At 50.9% G+C, this 25,691-nt stretch overlaps 1 protein-coding gene across 3 annotated transcripts in view; it reads left to right on the forward strand.

Annotated features, from left to right (window-relative positions):
- The first annotated feature begins 936 nt into the window (after positions 1-936).
- ATP2C2 (ATPase secretory pathway Ca2+ transporting 2) overlaps positions 937-25,691 on the forward strand; it is a 77,400-nt gene continuing 52,645 nt past the window's right edge. For all 3 annotated transcript variants that reach the window (XM_046683542.1, XM_046683543.1, XM_046683544.1), the window contains exons 1-3: positions 937-1,150; positions 23,131-23,241; positions 25,164-25,280. In XM_046683542.1, coding sequence (XP_046539498.1) covers positions 1,052-1,150; positions 23,131-23,241; positions 25,164-25,280 — 327 coding nt within the window. In that variant the 5' untranslated portion in view covers positions 937-1,051. The remainder of the gene's footprint in view (positions 1,151-23,130; positions 23,242-25,163; positions 25,281-25,691) is intronic.

Below are 25,691 nucleotides of genomic sequence, written 5' to 3' on the forward strand. Positions count from 1 at the left end.
CACTGCTCAGTATATCCACCTGGGGCTGGAACAATCTACACTGCACATCACTCCCAGGCTTCGGGAGCCATCTGAGCCCAGCTGCCTGCCTGTGATGGTGATGATGATGATGGTACCACCGACAAACGCCCCGCCCCACCCCTTCCTGTGCAGCGCTGTCCACTGAATGCTCTCGATTCCACCACGAGGGAGCTGCCCTCATGAATGCCGTTTTAGAGAGCAGTAAACTAAGCCTCTGAAGATTTAAGAACCCCACCCCCCCAAGGTCCCCGGATTAGCCATCAAAGGAGCCCATTCTGCAGATGAGGATAAAGTGCTCAGGGCTCATTCAAGACCACGCAGAACCCAAAGGCAGTGGGGTCCTCAAACTCTCCTCCCGCTTCTGGGATTCACTCCCAGGGCGCCCCCTGGAGGTGAGGACTTAGCCGCCTTCTCCTGCAATTACAGACTAAGGCACCGAGGCTCAGAGAGGCCACGTGGCTCGCCCAGAGCCGCACAGCAGCGGCAGGAGTCTGACCAAGCTCCGGTTCTCCGTGCTCCCAGCGCCTTAGGGCTGACCACACTGGGCTCCCCAGGAGAGTCACCTGGACGCTTGTAAAAGCCCAGCTTCCTGGCCCCCTCCAGACCCAGCGACTCAAGATAGGAGTCTGGCAATCTGCACTTTAAACAAGCTTTTTCTCTCCCCCACTGCACCATCCCTCCAGGTGATTCCTGTGACCTGGCAGGTCTGGGAAACAGCCCGCGCTCTGACCTCCCCGCGGCAGCTCCCCAGGCCTTCCCGGGCCGCGGCTGCCCCCAGGGCGGGAGAGTCCCGGGCGAGCCGGCAGGGCGGGGAAGGGACAGGTGCGCCGAGCGCAGCAGGATGCGCAGCCCCGCCCCGGGGCGGGGCCTCACCTGCGGCGGGCAGGTAGGCGGCTACTTGGTAACCTGGGCCTGGCCCAGGAGGCTTGGGCGCGCGCAGCCAGCCCCGGCTCGCCAGGCACCGAGGGACGCAGGCAGGGGCGGCCGCGGTGGCACGGGCGGCTGGGAGAGGGGCCTCCGCCCGCTCACCATGGTGGAGAAACGCTTCTCCAAGTTCCTGCAGAAACTCGCCTTCTCGGGCGCGGGCCACCGGTACAAGCCGCTGGAGAGGGGCGAGTTGGACACCTTGGTGAGTCTGGGCGACCTGCCTCCGGGCGTGCGACCTGATCCCCCATCCACCCCAGTCCACCCCCCGAGACCGCATCCGCGCGCTGCGGGCTGCGCTCCGCCGCCTCGCCCCCCTCGCCCGGCTCTAGAAGAAAGACGGCTTCATAGCAACGCCTGCGCGCGTTCCTGCCCCGGGCCGGGCGCTGCCGGTTCCCCCTCCTGCGTCAGCCCATTTTGCGGATAGGAAACTGAGGCCGAGACAGGTTAAATTTGTCCTTTAAGGGGCACACAGCTAGCAAATGACCTCGCAAGGAATTTAATCTAGGTTTCTCTAACTCCAGAGAATGTAAATGTCTTGGGTCTCCACACCCAGGCTGCTATATGGATTTTTCAAAGTTACTTGATTGGGGGTGGGGGAGGCGGAATTAAAGGGACGTTAAAAACAAAAACAAACTGTTGTGCAAATGTTTTAAGAATAATAGTAGCAATATGGTGGAAATCAAGGTAAGAATGGCCAGGCCTCCCAGCCTTGCTGCCCGCGACCCCAGCGCACTTTTGAAAAACCACTTAGATTTGTGGGTTGACTTTGTGACCTCCAGGGGATGCTCTAGGAGCTCAGATTCCCGGGTGTGGGGGTTTTTACCAGCGGACAAAATGACAGAGCTGTCCCCAAAAAGCCCTCCACTTGGAGAAGCCAGGGGTGAGCCAGGGGTGACAGGTAACCCAAACTTTCTCCTTTGCTTTGTAAGCAGAACCCGCTCTGTGATGCAAGAGCAGAAGGCACCGAACTCCTGCAGAAGCATCTCTGATCCTTCCACTGTTTTCTTTTAAGCTTCATCAGTCATTCAAAACTGAAATGCCTAAATAGTCCCCTGGACGTGCAGGAGTACATCTGCGATGGCCCTTTGACTGCTGGCGGGAAACTTCACTGTTAGATTTACTTTCTAATGAAAAACATCAGCTGGGAAGATGTAATTTAAAACGCTTAGTTTTCCTCCCAAGAATGACAACAGTCGGAACATTTTGGTTGTATGTTTCTTAAATATTTGTGCATTTAAAAAAAGAGTATTTTGTTCATGGATGTTAGGAGAATTCTGGAGCTGGAGTGGTCGACCCCAGGGCCCTGTAACCAGCAGTTCTCAGATCATCTCTCGTTTTCTGAAGCGAGGTGTGTGTTCAATATGGATTAGGTATAGAGTTCGATTATTTTGCCAAGATCCGTTTTGCAGCGTATATGCTGTGCAATGCGTTCTGTTAAAGGAGTTTGAAGTTAGTTTGCCAATGGTTGCCCTTTCTGCGTCACTTTTTCTGTTTTTTTCCTTCCATCTTTTGATTTTTGCATCAAGCTGGGCATTTGTCAAACGCTCCTGATGTGCAATTGGTTACAATCAGATTCTATAGGACATCTGGGTTCACCAGGGATCCAGGTATGGCAGGTGTGGGGATGAGGTAAGATGATGTCTCGAGATGCTGGGGTGAATTTGATTTCAGCACCAAAGCAGACTTCATCCCCCTCAAGCTTTTCGGAGGGGCCTTCACGGGTGGGGCAGGCCTTCAGCCTGCCTGTAGGTATGCTGGGGGGCTCATGCACCTGGTGATGGCCCCCGGTTTCTCAGACCACCCTGGGGGGGGGGGGGGGTGACTTGGCAGTGTGAAGTGACCAGGCACTGGTGACCAGGCAGCCACAGCAAAGGCCGGTGGAGAAATGAAGTGTCCCCTCTCTAAAGGTGGCCTTGTGCAAACCCAGGAACTTACAGCGAAGTTAACGCGGAGTGTGGCGGGAGGCCACTGGGCGAGGCGAGCTGTTTCCTGCCAGCTCAGCAACACCACCTTTGCTGTCACACATACATCCTCCAATCTGAACTCTTTTTTCTGAGGAAAGATCGCTTCTTTTTCAAACTTTGCTTGCAGTGGCCATCTCCACAATGGTGGCGACTCTCTTTTAGGAGCACTTGTTCTGTGCGGCGTCGGAGCAGTCCTGAGCCTCCTATTGCTTTGCCACGTCACCCCGGTTTTAATAGTAATAATTATTGAGCACTCGCGTGTCGCCTCGCTCCAAGATATGAAGCTCACAGGTGGGGCTAGGTGGGGCCAGGCGGTAAGGATGCAGCTGCGTATAAAACAAAGTTCACAGCCCGCAAGGAAAGCGACAGATGTTTAACTGAAGATCCAGCATTCTCGAGTGTGCTGGTGAGCAAGGAAGCAGAGTGACTGGGCAGGGGACAGGTGGTTGAGACGGGAGCAGGAGGAGCCAGAGTTAGTGTCGGAGGCTGAATCTGAACAGTCCTCATGGCTCCAGAGACGCTCATTCTTGCTGCATTTCTGTGTAATGAAAAGAAAGGTGTTTGCAAGCCCCGCTTAAATTAGTTACTGGAAAAAAAGTTGCTCTCTGCTGACCTGAACGTTGGGCAAGGAGAACGCTGGACCAGAAATTCCTGCTTCCCGGATGACTGGCTTTCGACTCTGGGGAAGTTATCTGTCACCCTCAGGGCTCCCATCTCTTAACCAAGTCTCGCACGGCTCCACCCTGCCCTGCCTGCCTGGTTGGTGAACTGGCTCATCTTCCTGGGGCTCTGTGGGGTGAAGGCTGGCTTCCTCCAGACTCAGGTAGTGGTTGCCATTCATTCAGCCGAGAGTCACGGAGCACCCACTGTGTGTCAGGCCAATGCTGCACACCAGGAATGGGGTGGAGAAAAAGATGCACTCTCTCCCTGCCCTCGTGGCACCCCATCCTGGGGGCCAGAGATGGATCCCAGACTACAGGTCAGAGTTGACTGTTTAATGACAGGTGTGTAACAGCTGGGAGCGAGGAGGAATGTTTAAGATGCACAGGAGAGGCAAGGATTAGGAGGCTGTGCTGGGTGAAGGGCACAGGTTGATGGAGAGTTCTAGGCATGAGGGAGTGAGGCGCAGGGCTTGCCGGGAGGAGGATGGGGCTGCAGAGGGGAACTGCATGGAGCCTTGTGGGCTGTGGTGAAGAATTCGGGCTTTATCCCCAGAGCAGCAGGGAGCCACGGAAAGGTTTTAAGTTGGGGCATGACAGTCATTCATTTATTTGATGCCAAACATTAGGAATGCAGTAAACAACAGACACAATCAGATTTGTGTTTTTAAGAGATCACATTTGCGTTGCAGGAAGAGAATGTACAAGAGGCCATTCGGAGGCTATATACACACACGTGCAAATACACACATCTTTAGCCTCAGGCTTGCAAACACATATAAATCCTTACTGGGAGGCTCGCACGCACCTACACACACAGAGACACAGACACAGATACACACACACACAAGTTGTTAGTGCTTCTCAAAATTTAGCAATATATGACATCTTGAAGAAATCTATTGAAAGCCCACAGTATTGTCTTAAATCATTTGTATCAAAGTGTGACAAATAAATATATGCACAAAACTTGCAATAAACATAGATGTGTTCCTATAACTCAATAACATCCAACTAAGTTTATAATAAAATCATCAAGTAAAAATGTAGCAACTGTATTTTGATATGACTGGCGATGTTTTATTAAAACTCAATCAGTGATGTTGAATGGCTGTGTTCGTTGTCTACTGCTGTATAACTAATTACTCCAAAATGTGATGGCTTAAAACAATGACTATAAGCAAAAAGAGGAGGATTGGCAGCAGATGTTAGCTAATCTTCCTCAAAAAAAAAAAAAAGAGTATTTATTATCTCACAGTGTCTGTGGGTCAGGAGTCTGGGTGTGGCTCATTGCGGTGCTCTGGCTCCAGGTCTCTTGTGAGGTTGCAGTCCAGCTGTCGGCCGGGGCTGTGGTCTCCTCTGAAGGCTCTCGGGGAGGCAGGGGAAGGACCTGCTTCCTGGCTCACTCTCAGGGTTGTTTGCAGGCCTCGACCCTGGCTATACTGGCCTCTGCACAAGGCTGCCTCCTGGCTCAGCAGCTGGCTTCCCCAAGGGTGACTGATCCAGGAAAGACTGATTGAGAGAGCACCATAAAAGCCCAGAAACCACAGTCTTTTTATGACCCAATCTTGAAAGTGACATGGCACCACTTCTGAGTTCTGTTCACTAGAAGTCAGTCTAGGTCCAGCCTGTGCTGGAGTTGTTGGGGGGACTACACAGGGGTGTGAAAACGGGGAGGGAGGGATGACGGGTGCTTAGAGGCCTCCTGCTGCTGTAGAGGAAAGCAATAGCTCCTTATCATGCATATGTAAAACAGAACCACACCTGGCATGTTATCTGCTCCAGACTTATCTGTTTTTGTTAGTGTTTTCATTCATCTTGAGTTCTAATCTTTACTTAGACTTTGAATTTTGATTTTGATAATGCTCATGTTGAGAATGTCTAGTGACACATACGTGTACAAGCGGCGTGTAACTATGTCAAGAATTTGCTGGCTTGGGATAACCAGCCTGCTGTGTAACCACGACTGCCAGCGAGCCGCCCGTGCGTGCTGGTTCTAGAGGCTGTCGCTTAATAACTGCAGGGCTGCTCGTTCACTTGAAGGTCAGGTGAGCGTTGACGTGGTGGAGAGACTTTCTTCACTGTGTGTTGATTCCCATACTTGGTGCTTGTCAATGGTGGCAAGCAGCTGTGTACAAAGACTTGATTCATGTAAGGCCCCCACTTGCAAGGTGTCTACACCCTCATGGTTCTTTAAGGTTGACCCCACGATGCCACGGCCGTGTGCTGGGATGACTCGATTCTCCCGCCTGTGTTTCCCTCTGAGCCACTGAGAAACTTTCATCCTTGCTGTGTGCCATGTGATTGTTGTCACGGATGCAGATATGGTCACGAGTGTCACATCACAGTGCTTTATTGGTCACCCAGAAGGTCTCTGTTAATTAGGCTACTCATTAAAACACGTATTCAAAGTTTAGACATTCTTAGAAGACTCGTGTGCTCTTGAGGATGTGTTTGAAGATCCTGTCCTAGAAACCCTGCCTCAGATCCCAACGTTAGGAGCCTTGTTATCAAGGGTAACAGACCCTGGATCCCCAAAGCTGCCAAGGGGAGTGACTAGAAGGCTCATAGGTGGCTGTCTCCTCTCTGTGCGTGTCTGTGTCCAAATTTCCCCTTCTTGTTCGGACGCCAGTCATATAGGATCAGGGCCCATCTTAATGACCTCATTTTAATTTAATCACCTCTTTAAAGGGCCTATCTCCAAACACAGTCACATTCTGAGGTACTAGGGGTTGGTTCTTCAACGTACGAATTTGAGGGGGACCCGATTCAGCCCATAACACTCTGCTCCTTGTAGAAGATATCCTAAAAGGGTATTTGATGAAGGGAGAGCTGTGGGCCACTATGGGAAAATATGTAATGCTTATTAACCCCACCCACCCACCCCAAGTCCCCGGCTAGGAAATGGATGGATGGTGTTCATCCAGCGCCACCATCTTCCCAATGACCTTCCCATTGGTAGGGAGCAGAGCCCAGCAGAGTACGTGTTAGGCCCGACTTGAAAGTCAAGTACATGACAGGGGAGAAGAGCTCAAAATTCCTGATTCTGGAGTCCCTGGAGAAAGGGAGACTTGATACATCTAGAAGAAAGACGGGTACTACACATAATCATTCTTCATATGTCAAACCATTGAAATCGAACTACCGTGTTGATTAGGTGTGGTTATCTTACAGTTTGCCCCGGGGTCGCCCCATGTGTTTCTCGGGATCTTCCTGTCTTTACCTCTCCAGCAAGACTGAATTTGGGGGCCCTTGTGGGTGCAGGGGAAAGAATATTGGCCCGGAAGACCACTCCTCATGGGAAGATCTTGGTTTAGAGCGTGGACCGGGGCCAGAAGCCCAGAGTTCGAGCCTGGGCTCCATCACTTACTGGCTATGTGAATTTGGGTAAATTTCCTGCATCTCCCCACATCCAAATGTCTTTGTCTGAAAGCGGGGATGTTTGCCTTCTGGCTTCTAGGTTCCTCATCAGTGCCTCCCCTGCTTTTTGTGAAGATTAGATTAGGTAATGTCTGTAAATGTTCAGCACAGTTCTTTGCACATGGAATGCCTTCCCTCCGTGGATGTAGTGATAAAAAAAAAAAAGGAGAATGAGAGAATGTGTTTAAAACTCTACACAATGCTTAGTTCAAAAAGGGATCATAGTTTTTATTAAAACTCTTCGTGCAATGGCTTGTTCAAAAAGCGACAATAATTTTTCTCAGGAATCCATCACTGGCTTGTTGTCTGACCTTGGGATGCATGCTCGGTCCTGTGCCCAGAGAAGAGCTCAGTGGTGGGGGCAGGACCGGCTGCATGATTTGCGGGGCCCCCTTCTGGAAAAATGACTGAGAATTTCAAGAGGGCGGTTGCAGGGCGATGCAGGCAGCACACACCCTCTGAAGCCCACCTGTGGAGCGGCCCTGGGCGGGTCGTGGTCCTGAGGTCAGCCGTGGGAGACGCCAGCTTGCTGGTTCTTGCCTTTTGGTTCCCTCCTTTTCAGCCTCCACCACACTGTGCTCCACAGACTTTTGTTGCTCTTTAGATCAGCTTTCCTCCAGTGTGGGCTGGGGCCCCACAGTCTGAGTGTTAACAAGCCCTTGGGTGGTTCTCATGGTCGCTTGCGTTTGAGAACCACTGCTCTGCACAGTTGGCTTCTGCACTCCTCTGACATCCATCCTCCTATTTGCCAGACCCGTTGTCTCCCACTGGAGACAGAATAGTGAGCAACACCTCAGTCCTACTGGGTGGAGCTTATAGTCTGGTGGGCAAGAGAGAGAGTTATCAAATAATGCTACTAGTGAGCATGTAACTACAAATTGAGATTAGTCCATGAAGGAAAGCAGCACACGTAAGAAAGGAGTTGGGCACAGCCTGAGTGTGGAGGCCTGGTGGGGTTGCTACTGCTGCAATCTGGGGAGGCTTCCTGGAGTTCGTGGCAGGGAGTTTGAGAACTAAGACTTGCCCTCAATCCATGCGCTCCTGTATTTGTCATTTTGATTCTTGATGTCGGCCACATTTTATGCTTGGCCCGGAGCATGGCTTCCCTCCTCTGATCTGGGAGGTGCCTGTCCCCCAGCGGAATTCTGCAGAAAGCTAGTGTCATTCAGCAGCACTTTATCTCCAGTTTCGGAAGTCACCTCTCTGTGGCTGCCCCTCTCTGTACTTTCCTCCCCCAAAAACCAGCACACTGACCTTTGTGACAGTTCACCTTCCTTGACTGTTGAATTAAGCTGGTGTCAGTTGCTGTTTTTCTGCTATTTTTTATGAATCAGGAACTATACATGTTTTTTCTTTCCTTCCCTCCCTCTTTTTCCTTTCTTCTTTTTTCCTTCTACACTTGTATTAAATTCTTTCATAAACCACAATAAAAACTTGCACAATATGAAGGGCCGGCCCAGTGGTGCAGCAGTTAAGTTCACACCTTCTGCTTCCGTGGCCTGGGGTTCGCCAGTTCAGATCCTGGATTCGGACCTACGTACTGCTTGTCAAGCCATGCTGTGGCAGGCATCTCACATATAAAGTGGAGGAAGATGGGCACGGATGTTAGCTCTGGGCCAGTCTTCCTCAGCAAAAAAAAAAAAAAGAGAGAAGGATTAGCAGCGGTTAGCTCAAGGCTAATCTTCTTCAAAAAACAAACAAAACAAAACTTGCACAGTATGAAATTCCTCCTTCCCTCCCCCGCTACTTTGCTCTGCTCTCCTCCTTGGTGAGGGGTGGAGGGAGGGACTGATCGCCTCTAATCGGTTGGCAGTAATCAGGTGGCTGGCTGGGCATTCCTGGCCCCTTGTCTGTGCTTTTCTGGAGAGTGTAGGGGAGGAAGACGTTTCCTCTACCCACTCTGGGTCCTTCTGGCCGGACAACGAATTAAATTCACATGGGACAGAATAACAGGAGAAAATTAAACAAAGCTTTATAACACGTATACATGGGAGAGGCTCAGGCAAACTGAGGAACTCAGCCAACTGGCCGAGGCTGCCTGTTTAAGTATCTCCAGCTACAGACAAGGAGGACGTGTGGGGTAGTGGTTTGGGGCTTCAAGGGCGGGGAAGGCAACCCACATGGAAATGGAAAAGCCAATGTTTGGTAAATAGAACTCTGATAAGAGCACGCTAGGCAAGGATCCTCCCAGGCTACCGGAACCCAGAGTTATCTATGGCGATGGCCTGTCCTGGGGACGGGCCTTTATTTTAAATTTCTTTTAGGCGTTTAGGGGAGAAAGATAGAATGTTCTTGCTGAGTCTGAGCCTTCGTTGTCTTCAGCTGGAAATAGTCTGCATACCAGAGTGGCGCATCTTGGGGCAGCCTGCCCTGAACCCCATCGAGAGGCTGTGGTTCAGAGCACCTGGTGCGAATTCTAGTTCTGCCACTTGCCGGTGGTGAGACCTTGAGCAAATCCCTCCATTTTTCCGTGCCTGTTTTCTCTTCTGCACGATGGGGTAGTAACTGTGCGCACGTCAGAGAACTTTTGAGGAGTGGAAGGACTCGATGCACACGAAGCATTTAAGGCAGCACCTGCTCACAGGAATTACGATTTCTATACAACGACATGAGCATCTTTTGATTTTTTTTTAACACACACGGTCATCCTGCACACACCGTCTACACCTCCTCCGCCCTCCCTGTATCCCCACAGTATACGCATAGGGAGAACATTCCCCTTGAACCTCTGGAGGCATTTTTATTTAACCCACCCCCTATTGAGGGCCCTTTAAGTGGTTTCCTTTTTCTAGTTTTTAAAACAGTGTTCCAGTGAAAACCTATGGATGCACCATGTTATTTTGAATCCTTACAAAAATCCCTGCAGAAATCCGAGGCTTAGAGAGTTGAGTAACTTGCCCAGGGTCACACAGCCCTCTCAGGATCGTGGACTGGTCTGCCTGAATCCTCTGCGTGAGTTCTCTCTGCTCTCCTGGCCCGGTTTCTCTTCCATCAAGTGACTAATTTCCCAGTTGTAGTTAACGAGCATTTTCGGAGCGACAGTGCTGAGGCTGTGGCGGTAGCCCGGCTCTCGTGCCATTTTCCTCTTTAGCTTCCGCATCCGCTGGTGACCCTCGCCTGCGTCAGTTATTCTGACAACGTTTGCTGACGGTGATTCTTGGATTCCATCTTCGCTCCTTTGTTGACTACTTGGTGTTCTGGAGGAAGGAAGAGCCGCCCCTTTCCCCTTCATTTAGTCATTTATTCATTGGTATATCGTCATGAACTCAGGAATTCCTATTTTATTAAGTGTGTTAAAATTTGTTAGCAGGGGTCCGGCCCCGTGGCTGAGTGGTTGAGTTTGCCTGCTCTGTCGATGGCCCAGGGTTTCGCCGGTTCAGATCCTGGGCGTGGACATGGCACCACTCATCAGGCCACGCTGAGGCGGTGTCCCACATAGCACAACCAGAAGGACCCACAACTAGAATATCCAACTATGTAATGGGGGGCTTTGGGGAGGAGAAGAAAAAAGAAGAAGAAGATTGGCAACCAACATTAGCTCAGGTGCCAGTCTTTAAAAAGAAAAAAAGTTTGTTACCAGCATTTTTTCTTTTTTTATAGAACAGTTTTATCGAGATGTAATTAATATATCATACAGTTCACCTATTTAAAGTGTAATTTTTAGTTTTGCAGTATATTCACAGAGCTGTGCAACCATCATCACAGTCAATTTTAGAGCATTTTCATGACCCCTAAGAGAAACCCTGTGCCCCTTAGTCCCCCCAACTTCCCCCAGTCCCCCAGCCCCCCAGCCCTAGCAGAAGGCTGGAGCAGTAGCCCACTGGTGTGTTTTCTGTCTCTCTAGATTCGCCTGCTCTGGACACAGCATTTTTTCTTTTGATGCTCAGATTGTCGCAGATTTGGCCCGCGGGAGCCCTGTCAGGTGACTTCTGTGTCCTCTGGGCATTTTTTCCGTCATTCTTTGAGCACTTCCCTACTTTCTGGCATAATGAGGAATCCCAGGCTCGTCTGGTGCCTTCCCTGCCCCAGCCCTGGAATCAGCCATTTCTCCCGGGATTCTTGGTTCTTTCTGCTGGAAGAATGGTGCTTAGAAATCAAGATCTCAGGGGCCAGCCCGGTGTGCTCATGCTGCGGGGTATTAGGGCTTCCGGGCCCTCTCAGGGGGCGGGCGGCGTATGGGGTTAGATCCGTATTTAGTTTTATATTTGTGTATATATATATAAAAAACTATAGATTCCAGTTCTCTAACTACCAGAGGGTCGGGGCCAGCTCTTCCTGTGTCTGTAGCTCTGTTCACCAGCACTGAGCGTGGCAGCCCCATCATCCTCAGTGTATTTACTCACTGAGTAATCTCCCTGTGATAGCCACTCTCCTTACCTGCCAACCTCGGCCTCCATCACGCTGGCCACCACCTAACTCGGCCGTCTCCTCCCTTGGCCCCTGACTACACTGGTCACCCCCGAACAAGATAAGTACACTGTGCATCTCATTTTGCCCTGTTGATGGTTCTTTGCTGTCTGGGGTCCCTCCACCACTACACACACACTCACACACACACACACACAATCACAAACACTACCTAGATATGGTATCAGGGACTGGAAAACGTCTCTAATCTCATCTTGACCCGGGGCTGGAATTGGAGGACCCGTGTCTCAGCAGCCCTTGGTGTGGGATATCATTATTCCCATTTTACAGAGGAGAAAACTGAGACTCAGAGAAGTCAAGGGACTTGCTCAGGGTTGCACAGCTGGTAGCTGGGAACTAGAATTAGAGCCCAGATCAGGGAGTTGTGGGCCCGGGGATGCTCCCTCCACCCAGTTTGCTGCATCCAGGGTTTTCCCCCTAACGGTAAAGCACATTGGCAGGCCTCTTGAGTCCCTTTGCAGTGCTCTCGCCCAGGAGCTGAGCCTCCTGTCGCTCTGTGCTCCCTGCCCCACCCCCACCCCAGCCTCCTCTCCGCTCCCTCTGCTCGCAGCCTTTGCCCACACTGTGGCCCTGCCTGGGGGGCTCTTCCTCTCTCCCCCCTTCCCCAGTTAGCATTGCATCCCTCTCACTAGGAAGCCCCCCCCCCCCCGCCCCCACCCCACACCAGCTCTGCCCCCAAGCTTGGTCAGGACTGGGTTTTCCCCCGTTGAATCAGCAATTCTTACTCATGGTTCAAGATTCAAGAAGGTACAAAAGGGTGTCTGGCAGGAGTCTCTCACGACCTCTGTCTTCCGGCCATCCAGTGCCCAGCCCAGAGGCAGCCCCAGCCCCCAGTTTCTGTGGATTCTGCCAGAGATGTGCCTTGCATATACGGGCATATTCTTCTCCTTATTATACACAGGCTAACGGATTACTCACAATATTGTGCGCCTTTTTGTTTTTCCTTCTCCATCTATTGTTAACGGTCCCACCACTTGGGAAAACTGTCAGTGTCTGCTTCAACTAAAGGCATGTGTGCCCTCTGGCCCAGCAGTTCTGCCTCTGGGTGTGTACCCAGGAGACGTGACGGCTTAGATCTGCTGGAAGACCTGCGCGTCAGCGTGCATAGCAGTGTTATGGATTACAGGGCGAGCTGGACCCGACCTAAATGCCCAACCACATGCCGAGAGTTCAATGACTTCTGGCACATCCGTGCAATGGGGTGTTTGAAATACACACAGCAGCAAAATAGAATGACTTGGAGTTGTTAATCCATATTGTTCACAGAACAACCCAGATGAGTCTCGCTAAGATGACAATGAGTAAGAGAAGCCAGACACAAGAGTACATGCGTATGATTTCCTTTATCTGGGGTTCCAAAACGGGGAGAAAAACTCCACGCTGATAGGAGTCCACATGCTGGTCGCCTTTCGAGGGCTATCAACTGGGAGGGGGTATGAGGGAGACTTCTAGAAGCTGGAGAGCTTCTACATGGCATTTGGGTGGGGTTACCCAGGCACACACACATGGAAAAATGCATCCAGGTACACGCTTATGATTTGTGTACACGACTGTCTGCAGGTTATACGTCAAGATATGTTTAATGTTTTCCATGCAGGTAGATTGAAAACTTTCACACTCTTATTTTAATGGCAGCATAGTGTTTCAGGTTATGGAGGTACCATAAGTGATGTAACTGGTCCTTTATTAGTGGATGTGTGGGCTGTTTCCAGCAGTCAGCTGTTACAAACAATATTGCAGTAGGGGACTTTGAACACATACCATTCTGCCGTAAGTAAATCTGAGAATAAATTACTGGAACTGGGATCTGTTTTAAACTTTGATGCTGCCAAATTGCCCTCCACGAGGGCTTGTCCAGTTCACTTCCCGCCAGCCATGGATGAGAGGCCCTCCCCACCCCCTGCCTGGCACCACCTGTCACTAACTTCTCGAACTTTACCTATCAGCCAGGTGAAGGATGGTACGCTGGAATCGTTTGAATGTGCCCCTCTGATTTTAAATGAGTCTGATTATCTTTTTGTGTTTCAAAGTTATTTATCATTCCTTTTCTGTGAACTCGGTTTATATCCTTGGCCCATTTTTTTAAAAACACGAGCTGGTCGTCTTTTCCCTTCCTCACAGGGGAGAGCTCTTCGTTTGGGAAGGTATTCTTCGTCACTGTTAGGAGCTGCAGATACGCTCCCAGGGTGGTTTTATCTTTGCACTTGGGTGCAATTCTCCTTGCAGAAAGCAATCCCATTTCTATGTCATGAAATCATCAGTCTTCCTTTGTGGCACCTGGCTTTTCCTTACACTCAGAAAGTCCTTTCTCACTCTCAGATTTAAAAAAATGTAGTCCATGGTTTCTTCTATGCTTTCTTGTTTTCCTGTTAGTCCTAATTATTCTTTTAAATAAACTTGCTTGTGTGATTTCTCGATTTGGGGCAGGGACTGTGTCTGCTTTCCTGGGGCACCAGGCGTAGTTTCCTGCACACAGGAAGAAGGTGAGGAACGGATGAGGGCACCAGCAAAGGATGGTTTGCTGAGAAAAGATTGTGCAAGGACTCGGGCCAGCTGTGCTGGCCGCCCCCCCCCGGGGCATTTGCTCAGCCAGCATCAAGAGAGGCAGCGCAGGGGGATGAAGCTCCATGTTCTGTGATTGTGCCTTCTAACTGCTACTCCCTTAGGCCGCTTGCGCCTGGCCATTGTCCTTGGCAACTGTACCTGCCACTCGTACCTCCCTCCAGTCCTGGCACGGCCCCCAGCACATGGGGACATCGAGGCCTTCCAGGCAGCTCAACACCGTGCCCATCCTCCGTCTCTCCCTCTGTCCCTCTCACAAACATTTTTGAGCACCTTCTACTTGCCAAGCACTGCGCTGGGCACCAGGGTGTGAGTTGGATAAGACCAGCCAGTGCCCAGGAGGCTCACAGTCCAGTGTTGGACATGAACACGCGGGTCAGCGGTGTGCCGGGCAGAGGGAGGCCCGGGAGTCTGGGAGCTCAGAGACGGGGTTCCTTCCCGGGGCCGATGGGGGACAGTGTGTCAGTTTCTGACTTATGGCAGCTGAGCAAATGACTGCAGACTCAGCGGCTTAAAACGACACAGTTTTATTCTCTTACAATTCTGGAGTCGGGGTCTGACGCAGATCTCACCGGGCTAAAATCAAGGTGTCGCAGGGCTGGTTCCTTCTGGAGGGAGACTCTGTCTCCTTGCCTTTTCCAGCTTCTGGAAGTCACCATATTCCTCGGCTTGCGGCTCTTTCCTCCCTCTCAGCGCCAGGAATCGCATCACTCCCGCCTCTGCTTCTGTCCTCACGTCTCCTTCTCTCGCCCTCCTGTCTCCCTCTCATAAGGACCCTGTGATGACATGGGGCTCACCCGGGTCACCCAGGATCACCTCCCCATCTCAAGATCCTGAGGTAATCACATCTGCAAAGTCCCTTTTGCCACGTGAGGTCCCATTTTCACAGACTCCAGGAAATAGGACGCGGACGTCTTTTGGGTCCGTTATCGAGGCTTCTCTTTTCTTCTGCTGCCACCATCCTCTCCCTCTGCTCTGCTCAGAAGATCCAGAAAGTCACCTTTCTCTATCTGCTTTCTCCCGCCTGCGCTACACAAAACCCACAAAGAAGTTTGCTCATGTTTTCATAGAGCGGGAACGAAAAGTGCTGGCTCGGAGTCGGCCCGTTCAGCCACGTCTTCATTTGCAAGATGGGAGAAAAACTGCATCCACCTCAAAGGGCTGGCTGGTTCAATGGGATTGTGTATGTCGGATGCTGGGCAAGATGCGTGATATCAGAATGTTAGCTGTCACATCTGCTGAATCAGTAGTATTGATTGTTGTAGCTGGGCGTCTCCTTCCCTTGTTCTAAAAGGACTTGGGGGTACTTGCTGCCTTAGGGCCTCACCCCAACCCTACCTCCAGGAAGCAGAAGGAACCCTCCCTGCTTGGATTCCCCCAGCTCTCACGGGGCCCCAGGCACGTCCCCCCTGGTGCTTGGCGCGTTGATCACCATCTTTTCTCTCCTCCAATATGGCAGCCCCTTAAAAACAAGACCCACGGGGTCGCTCTTGGAGTGCCTCTCCCAGCCGGGCGTCCTCAGCTCAGCTCTGGCTGTGTATTAGAATCACCTGGGGCTTTTAGGAATCTGATGGCTGAGCTCCGCTGCTCAGCTGGTCTGGAGATGGGCCACAGCAGGTAGCGTTTTACAAGAGGCCAGTGATTCTCCAGCTTTGGAGTGCGTGAGGATCCCCTGGAGAGCTTGCTAAGATATAGACTACAGGGCCCACCCCCGGAGCTTCTCATCCATTAATTCCAGGATGGGGCCTGAGAATCTGCATTTCTAGCAAATTCCAGATGATTCTGTGCTGAGGACCACACGTTGAGAACCATCAGACTCAGGTTTAAGTAGGTAATTCACAGACACATGGCTTGAGAAACATGGCGACCGAAGTCTTGGAAAGAAGGAAGTATTGGCATTGAGTGGGGATCCTTTGCCCCTTGTCTCACACGTCACCTCCTTAATGATGCCCACCTGATTGTTCTTCAGATCCCGTGACCCTTACTTTGTTCTTCCCCAACTGCATTGATCCCAGTAACGGGATCCACCCATATTATGAAATTCTCAAAGGGTCAGGGCAGGGCTGTGTGGTTCACTGGCCCCTGGCTTTCTCTCTGGCCCCATCCCTCCCTCTGAGACCCTCCAGGGCTGCGTGCTCTCCCACCAACTCAGGACACTTGGAGTCCCCAGACGGGCCCCCTGCTTGCTCTTCTTGGCACCTTCCAACCGTTCTTCCCGAGACCCGGAAGGGCTCTCCATCCCTGGGACCCACTCCTGTTCCTTCTTCAGGGCTGTCTTCCCATGATTCCTGAAAGCAGCACTCTGAATCACGGCCCCCACCTGTCCCCGTTACAGAGTGAGGTCTGTCACGGCATGGCACATGGGTCATGGGCATCTCTCGGCTTGGTCCTACCTAGTGTTGCCAGATTTGCACAGGATGCCCAGCTGCATTTGAGTTTCAGATAAACAGTGAATCATTTTTTAGAATATATGTGTCCCACGCCGCATTTGGCAAGCACACATACTGAAAAAGGATTTGTTGTTTATCTGGAGTTCAGAGGTGACTGGACATCCTGTTTTTTGTGGGGTTTTTTTGCTGAGGAAGATTCATCCTGAGCTAACATCCGTTGCCAATCTTCCTCTTTTTGTCCTTTTTTATGTGGGCCACCGCCACATCATGGCCACTAACAGACAAGCAGTATAGGTCCACGCCCTAGAACCTGAGCTAGGCCACAAGGTGGAATGCACCGAGCTTACCCACTAGGCCCCTGGAGCTGGCCCGGACATCCTGTATTTTCATTTGCTCAACCTGGCAGCTCTATTCAGAGCTCTCCTCCCACTATTGTGTTCTTGGAGCTGCTGGGCACGAGGAATCCTGGGGTTCCCATCAGCTGTCACGTTTCATCACCCCGGGTGCTCACATTCCATTTGTACTTCCTGGGGGCTGGGCTCCAGGTCGGTGGTTTCCTGTTGTCCCAGGGCAGCCTTAGGGCGTCCCGGCTATTATCCCCTCCCCTTTCCAGAGCGGGAAACCAAGGCATGGGATAAATTTTGGACAAATATCTTGAAGAAATCAATGTCTGTATAAGTCCTTTAAACAGGGAAGCGATCATTGGGGTCTAACGCAGTAACTGTTTGAAATGAGCTGAATCCCCCCACTGGATGGGAAGGCTGGGAAGGCAGAGAAAGTGGGGTTCCGGCTCAGGGGAGGCCAGTTCACCCCCAGGTGCCACACACTGCTTGCTCTGCCATGAGCTCTCAGCTCATCTTTCAGCAAAGGCCGTATTTGCCCTTCGTGGTTCCCTCGGAAGCCTCCGCGAGGTTAGACGTCGGCGCCCAGCTGTCTGCACTTGGTGAAAATACCCGAGGGGCTCCCTACATTCCAGACTGCTTCCTTGGGGCTTGGGAAGGCCCCACTCACCATGGCCAGCCCTGGCACGCCAGCGCGGGTCTGTTTGCCGTGGGCAAACAGTACTTTGGGGGGCACTAAAGGGCACATACTGTGTGAGTCTATTTATGTGAAATATGCAGAATAGGTAAATCCACAGACAGACGGCAGACTGCTGGTCGCCAGGGGCTGGGGAAGGGGGGATGGGGGTGACAGTTGATGGGGATGGGGTTTCCCTTTGGGTCGTGGGAGTGTCTTAGAACTAGACAGAGGCGCTGGTTGCACAACGTGGGGAAGGTACTAAATGTCACCGAACTGTGCACTTTAAAATGGCGAATTTTGTGTTACGTGAATTTCACCTTAATAAAAAAGAACTTAAAAAAAAAAGAGAGAGACACGCACAAAGGAGAAGGGAGGGCAGCTCCCCCCAAATCAGGTTTGACAGGAAGCGAGAATTGGGGCGCCCCAGAGGGCGCCTAACCTCAATCAGGATGCACCACTCTCGTTCCAAAGGGAGCACACTGTGATTTGAACCGGACAGACGTCTACAAAGTGTGTGTTCGTAAGGGATTGAGGGGGCCGCGTGTGAGGATCGTGGGGGCCAGGGGCCACGTGCTCAGTCCCCGAGCCACGGCCTCTGCTTTCTGAGAGTGACAGCCTTACAGTGAGATGCACTGAGCCCTCGCCGGTGACGTTTCGGCTCCCGGGCCACTCCCAGCAGCCTTGGAACACAGCAGGGACCTGGGGGACCCAGCCCAAGTAGGTTGACAATGAAAAAGTGGAGCTGGCGAGTGTAGACGACTTTCCTGAGCTCGATTTTGGTGAATGAGGGGAAAGAGCGACATCTCCAGCGTGAAGCCCAGAAAGAAGGTTGTGTTTAAGCTGGAAAACCATATTGAGATGCTCATGGGGAGACAGAGTGAAGAGCCAGATGGAAAGTCGCCTGGGGCGGGTGCGGGGCGGAGGTCTGAGACCTGAAACGAGTGGGACCCAGGAGCGAGTCAGGAGTGCCCGTTAGTTCAAGGTCACGGAGGGGGTTCCCATCTGCGGCTTGTAAATGGCTTTTGAAAGATGCTTTTATAAAAGAATTTTATTGTGGTGAAATTCACATAACATAAAACTAACCATTTTAAAGGGAACAACTCAATGGCATCTAGTACGTTCACACTGTTGCGTGACCAGTGTTTCTAGTGGAACCCCCAGTGGAGGGTTCCAAAACACTTTGTCACCCCTCCAGGAAGCCTCGCACCCGTTGGCAGTCACTCCCCCTGCCTCCCCCAGCCCCTGGCAACCCCAATCTACTTCCTGTCTCTACGGATTTGCCTCTTCTGGATATTTCATAAAAGTGGGATCAGCTGATATGTGATCTCTTGTGACTGGCTTCTTTCACGCAGCATCGTGTTTTCGAGGTTCCTCCGTGTTGTAGAAGCTGTTCATTTTCTTAGGGCTGCTGTCCCCAAATACCAAAAATACGTGGCTGAAATCAACAGAAATGTATCCCGCAGCTCTGGAGGCCACAAGTCCAGAATCGAGGTGCTGGCAGGGCTGTGCTGTCTCTGAGCCTCTGGCGGAGAGTCTGGTCCGGGTCTTTCTCTTAGCTCTGGGGTTGCCGCCGTCCTCGGTGCCCGTGGCCGGTGGAGGCCTGCTGTTCACGTGGCTGTCGTCTCCCTGTGTCTTCACGTCATCCTCCCTCTGTGCGTCTCCTTCTGTGTCTGAATTTCTCCTTCTTATAAGGACACCAGTCCCATTCGATTGGGGCCCATCCTCATGACCTCATTGTAACCTGGTTCCCTCTGTAAAGATTCTGTTTCTAAATGAGGTCACATGCTGAGGTACTGGGGTTAGGACTTCAAGATATCTTTTCTGAGGGGACACAGTTCAACCCACAACACAGCCTGTGTCAGCACTTCATTGCTCTTTAAGGTGGAACACTATTCCGTCGTGTGGCTGTTCCGCATGTTGTGTATCCATCGTCATGGACGCTTGAGCCGCGGTGACTCGGGCTGCTCTGCACGTCCATGAACGGGTCCTTATTGGAGTCCCTGTTTTCGGTTCTGTGGTCACGTAGCTGGGAGTGTGGAAATGGCGTTTGCTCACAGAGCACAGTTGGAAGCCAAGCGTCCGCCCTCTTTAGGCTCAGACTCCGCCCTGCAGTCACAGGACGCAGCAGGTGGGCAGGAGTCTCCTCGAGGCCTGTCCGGCCCCTCCCCTTAACCACACAAGCCTCTTTCCGCCACTTGGCTGGCTCCCAGGGTCGTGCACTTGGACAGCCTCGGACACCGAGAGTCCCGGAGGAGGGTGGGAACACCTGCTGGCCTCAGCCCACAAAGCCAGGGGGAGTGGGTTCCTTTGATCCTTTTTGTTGTTGTTCTGGGTTTTTTGTCTGCTTGGTAAAATATACATAACATGACATTTACCGTCTTAGCCATTTTCAAGCATATAGTTCAGTAGCATTAAGCACATTCACGTTGCTGTGCAGCCATCCCCATCATCCGTCTCCAGAACTTTTCCATCTTCCCAAACTGATACTCTGTCCCCGTTAGCACTCGCTCCCCATCTCCCTGCCTCAGCCCTGGTAACCGCTACTCTACCTTCTGTCTCCGTGAATTTGTCTACCTAAGTGCTGCATATAAGTGGAATCCTACAGCATTTGTCCTTTTGTGACTGGCTTATTTCACTCAGCATAGTGTCCTCAAGGTCCATCAATGTTGTAGCATATGTCAAGATGTCCTTCCTTTTTAAGGCTGAATAATATTATTCCATTGTTGTGGACAGACCATGTTTTGTTTATCCATCATCTGCCGATGGACCTTTTTTTAAAACTGAAATATAAAGAAATTATTTGAGACTAGTGTCAAATGCAAATCAAGGGGGACTTTTAAGAACAGAATTCACAGTTTTCCCACCTGAAGTTTCAGTGTTTACTAAAAACACAGATTCAAGCATTTGTGCATCTTCTAGACTGACTTGTAGAAACCTCAACCTCTCAGAGAAACAGAAGATCAGTCCCCAGGAAGACAAAGTCACAGAGAGAAGCCACCTGCTCCAAGGTTGCCCCCCACCCCCACCCCACACCCCGATCCCTCTGATTCTTTAGGTTGGGGGTCGTTTGTGGAATATTTGCTGAATGCACCTGCCACGTGCAAGGCGCATTTACGGAGTTGGTTTTTTAATCTTCAGAACTACCTGAGACCCACAGATCATCGTCCCTGGTGACAGGGCTGGTCAGTGACAGAGCCTCAACCCAGGTCTGTGCGATTCCTACCTCTGGGCTCCTTTGCTTGCCCTGTGCTGCTTCCTGCTCTTGAGTTTCCTAAACACGGCTGAGCCACCCAAGCGAGGTCACCATCACTGTGATTCTTAACAAGCACTGGACGTCTGGTCCCCACCACACGTTCTGAGCCAGCATTCGCTGGGAGCTCATGGCGGGTCTGGCTGCGTCGAGCCCTCGGCATGCATGCACTCGCTTGATTCTTCAAAAGCATGACAAGGTGGACATCATCATCCCCATTTCGCAGATGAAGAAATTGTGATCCCCCTAGGTGACCGGCTGGCAAGCGGAGTGGGAGTGTCTCCGGGGCAGCACTGACCGTGAGGGTTGCCCTTGTGGCTGAGACCGTGTGCGCAGGCATCCATATAGTGCAGCTGAGCACACGGACATTTCAATGGCTGTCCTGAGCTCTGACTGACAGATGCTTGTGCAGCAGCCGGCGTGGCCCAGGCGCTGGTCCCCACCTTGCAGAGTGGCTGCGTTCTGAGTGGATAAGGGCACTTAAGTGATGACCACTTGCTGCCAGTTGTGCAGGTGCCATCAAGGAGCAGTCCAGGATGCTGACAGGGGACAGCAGGTAGACTAACCTGGTCCGGGAGGACATCAGGACAGACTAACCCATCTGTCTCTAGAGCGGGTTCCTCGCCCTCAGCATTGCAGACACTTTGTGCCGGATCATGCCTTGCTATGGGGGCGTCCTGTGCATTGTGGGACGCTTGGCAGCGTGTCTGGGCTCTGCCCACTGGATGCCAGTAGCATCCCTGCCCCCCCCAGTCATGACAACTAAACAAGTCTCCAGACATTGCCAGTGTCTCCTGGGGACAAAACTGGCCCTGGTGGGGACCCCTGATTTAAAGTGTGGTGCGGCAGCCACGAAAATGTGCCATTGAGGCCCCTGCAGGGACACTAGAATGGGCCCTTCCTGGGGGACACGGGACTCCAGTGGGCAGCCTTGTGTCTCATGGGCCCACGAAGTAGGTTTTTAGTTAGGTGTACTGCTGCCCTGACCACGACCAGGAGGACATGGAGGGTGGACATGAGGCGGGTCTGCGGTAGCCATGTTAAAGATAGTTGGGTTTTTATCCTGAGAACACCTGGAATCTATCCAAATGTTTCAAGCCTGGGGGAGGGGCAGGGGTGAGGACTGGATTGACATTTTTCAGGGTCACTTGAGATGCTGTATAAAAAAAGTGAATTGGGTGTGGTCGTGGTCAGGAAGAAATGGCAAGATGGAGAACAGCCAAGGCGGCAGGTCCTGAAACCCCAGGGCAGCCTCCGTCTGTGGCGTGAGCAAGAACCGAGCGCTTTACTGAACCAGATCTTGAGATGGTTCTGTCTCATTTTATGACGCACATTTCTCTTAAAAGTGAAACTTGACAACAAAGAACGTAGCATTGACTTGAGGAGAGCTCACGACAAAGGGCAGAGCCTGTCGAGTGATCTGTGTGATGGCTGCTTGCTTCCTGGTCACTGGCCCAGTGAGAAGCAGCCCCGGGAAGTGATGCGGTGAGCAGAGCTTCCTAAGCACGTGAGGCATTGGGACATCATTCGAGTGGGGTAGGAGGGCCCAGCAAGAAGGAAAAGAGGAATTTGCCATCTCTCTTCCAGCTAAAGGAAGAGGCGAGCCACCGCCTCTTTGCCCTTCCTCCTTCCCAGTGCCCAAAAACCTGGGGGAAAAGGAAAAGATGATTATCGTGTCCTGAGTAGCTAAATACCAGGAATGATTTTGTAAAAATACCTAGCAGTTTCCCGATTCTGAAGTCTGCTCTTTGTCGTCATGTCGTCAGCCTCCAGGTGTTCTGTACGGCGTCCTCTCAGGGCCTTCAGATGCCCAGACACATTTTCTCGGGTTATTTCCAACATCCCACAGAACAGTCTGTGATACCACCTGTCATCATTGGGCACATTCATTACAAAATGGTGCATATTTGACTGAGAATCCCAAAAGTTCAAGTTTGACCGTTCTAAATACGTAAACTCTTACCTCACTCTGTCAGCTTTGCGACTTCCAATTCTGTTCAGTAAGTTTGCTTAAGAACAGATGCGTCAGTAATAGCCAACAACTGGAAACAACCCAAATTGTCCATCAGTGGTAGAAGGGATAAATAAATTGAGATACACTCATTTAGTGGAGTACTATGCAGCCATGAAAATGAGCAAGCCATCGCTCCATGCAGCATCATGCGTGGATCTCACAACATCGAGTGAAAGAAGCCAGACATGAAAGAGGATTGCATGTTAGCGTTTCTATAAAGTTCAAACCCTGGCAAAACTCATCTGTGATGACAGAGATCATGACAGAAGCTACCCTTCAGGCGGGTGCATGAGGGAGCTTATGGGGGCTGGTAATATCTTTTTCTTGATTTGGAGCCTGGTTATATGGATCAGTTTGTGAGCATTCAAGCTGTATACTTAAGACAAGCACACTTTCTAAAGGTATGTTATGCTTTAAAGAGATGCATCAGTACACAAGTTCAATTTCCTTAACGGCCATCCTGCTTTCTCTGCAGATTGGTGAACCATGTGAGTCAAAAGCCATTGAAAAAGAGAAGACGGTGGTAGCTTTGCCACCCAAGGAGGCGAGCAAATGCCACAGAGAGGATTTGGCCAAAGCCTTTTACGTAAGAATTGAATTTGCCTTTGATGCCATTTATGGTAAGGTTTGAGATGAAGAGGAAAGCCTCACAGAGTCCTGAAGGCTGCTTTAGAATTCTGTGTTATATTACATTTTTATTATCATTGTTAGAAAATACTGTTGACGCTGAACCTTTCCGATTTCCCATGCAGAACACCATCAGCATTGTTGTCCACAGAGCTAACCCCCTCCCAACACTCCATAGAGATGCTTCTCTTGGTGGGAGACACAGAGAAGGCAGTCACCCACGTGGTCCCACGGCAGCACAGCCAGAGTTGAATCCAGGTGCTTTGACATCAAAGCTCAAACTCTTAACCATCCGCTAGCCACACCCTTCATCGTTTATAATCCTCGGGGTTGCCAATTACTGAAACCAAATTCCCACAAGTTCCACAAGTGAATTTGAACTCCTGGCCAGTGCGAGACAGAAAAACAAAAGCAAAAAACACCCACCCGTGCTCCGTGAAGCTGCCCTCCAAGGCTGCAGGACTTCGTGCTTATGTTTGAAATTTGCTTTACTGCAAAGACTGAGCGAATGTGGTGATGTGTGTGTGTTTACTCAGACCCCAGCACCCTTTAGGAAAGCAAATTAGAAGCCGCTAAGAAAAGGGCACAAGCCGCAGCTTCTAGGAAGCTGGAAGTCAGTGTTTCATGCCAGTCTTAAGAATAATGCAAGTCTGTTTAAATGCCAGCCCTGCTTGTTGTTAGTCTTTGCAGAGGGGAAGGAAGTATTTTTTCCTTGCCGAGATATTTTTCCTTACTGGGAAAATGAGCTTGGTTTTCTGTCTCTCCTCAAAAGAATCAAGAAATCAACTCGGCTTTCCTTGCCTCCTCTCCTACCGGGTGGAGCTTTCTTGTGGCCGACTTCCTCAAGCCAAGGATACCTTTGCTGCAACCAGAACAACAAAGTTTCCTTACGTTGTTATTGACTCCAATCAGCTATATTTAACCTTAGTTTATGTCAAGAGCTTGACGTTGTATCTGGCACCGGGTATGCACAATATAACAGTTCTTCCTATTATTGTTGCCTTTTTTATGTTTTTTAAAAAATTGTAAAATACACAACATACAATTTACCATCTTACCCATTTTTAAGTGCACAGTTCAATCGTGTTGTGTTCGTTCACACTGTTGTGCAACCAGTCTCCGGAACTCTTTTCCTCTTGCACAACTGAGACTCTGTCCCCCTTACACGCTAGCTCCTCATCTTCCCTTCCTCCAGCCCCTGGGCCCGCCCTTCTGTTCTCCGCCTCTGAAAATCTGGCTACTCTGAGTACCTCAAATCAGCGGAATCATAGAGTACTTGTCTTTTTGTGACTGGCTCATTCATCCATCGACGGACACTTGGGCTGCTTCCACCTTCTGACTATTGAGAATAATGCTGCTGTGAACCCTTGTGTGCAAATCTCTCTCTGAGATCCACTCCTAATTTTTTCGGTAGATAGACACCCAGAAGTGGAATTGCTGGATCCTGTGGTAATTCTTTCATTTTTTGAGGAATTTACACACTGTTTTCTATAGCAGCTGCACCCTTTACCTTCCCAAGTCCTGGGTTTTTTTTTTTGTTTTTTTTTTTTAATGAAAAGAGAAAATATGTGCTTCTGCATTTCCAGAATTTCGTACTACAGTGGCACTGGTTGAAACTGAGGCCCAAGGTTGTCTCCTCTGCTGTAATTGTAGGGCAGAAATGTGGTCTAGTTGAAAAAGAATGCAGCGGTGGGACTGTGGGTTTTCCTTCTCTCTCTGCCCCATCTGCTTAGGGTCTTTGAACCGGTCCCCTCTCTTTTGTGGCCAGCCCATTTTCCTCATCCATCGTGAAGGTGGCTGAGTGGGCACTCTGTGACTTGGGCCCCTCGGTCCTCCCTGGCCCGTCGGTGAGTTTGTGCCCGATCATCTCCCTCCTTCCAGGTGGACTTACAGAACGGGCTGTCGGAGTTCTCGGTGACGCAGCGCAGGCTGGTCCACGGCTGGAACGAGTTTGTCGCTGACAACAGCGAACCCGCATGGAAGAAATATCTCGATCAGGTAGGACCGTAGGTGTCATTTCTTTCATTAACTAGTCTAAGCCGGAGAGGGTGGGGCAGCCATTCATTCTTTAAATATTGATAGAGGGTGTCCTTGGACTGTCCCAGGGCGTGGGGTGGCTGCGCTATAAAGATAAAGAAGGCTCCTCCTCATTTGGGCTGCTCTAAGCCAGCAGGAGGGACGGCCTGAGTAGATCACTAACTACCCAGGCAGCCATGGGCATGAGTAACAGTTGTTACATTCAAGCAGGGTTTACCATGTGCCAGGCACCCTGCTAACGGCGTAAGTAAAGTCAGCCTTAACTTACTTAATCTTCCTCCCAGTCCCCGTTTTGAGAGGAGGGCGTGAAGTACAGAGAAGTTGCAGTATTTCCCCTGGCTGCGTAGGGTTGTCAGATACAGCAAACGAAGA

The sequence above is a fragment of the Equus quagga genome, chromosome 13 (genome assembly GCF_021613505.1).
Source record: "Equus quagga isolate Etosha38 chromosome 13, UCLA_HA_Equagga_1.0, whole genome shotgun sequence".
Taxonomy (NCBI): domain Eukaryota; kingdom Metazoa; phylum Chordata; class Mammalia; order Perissodactyla; family Equidae; genus Equus; species Equus quagga.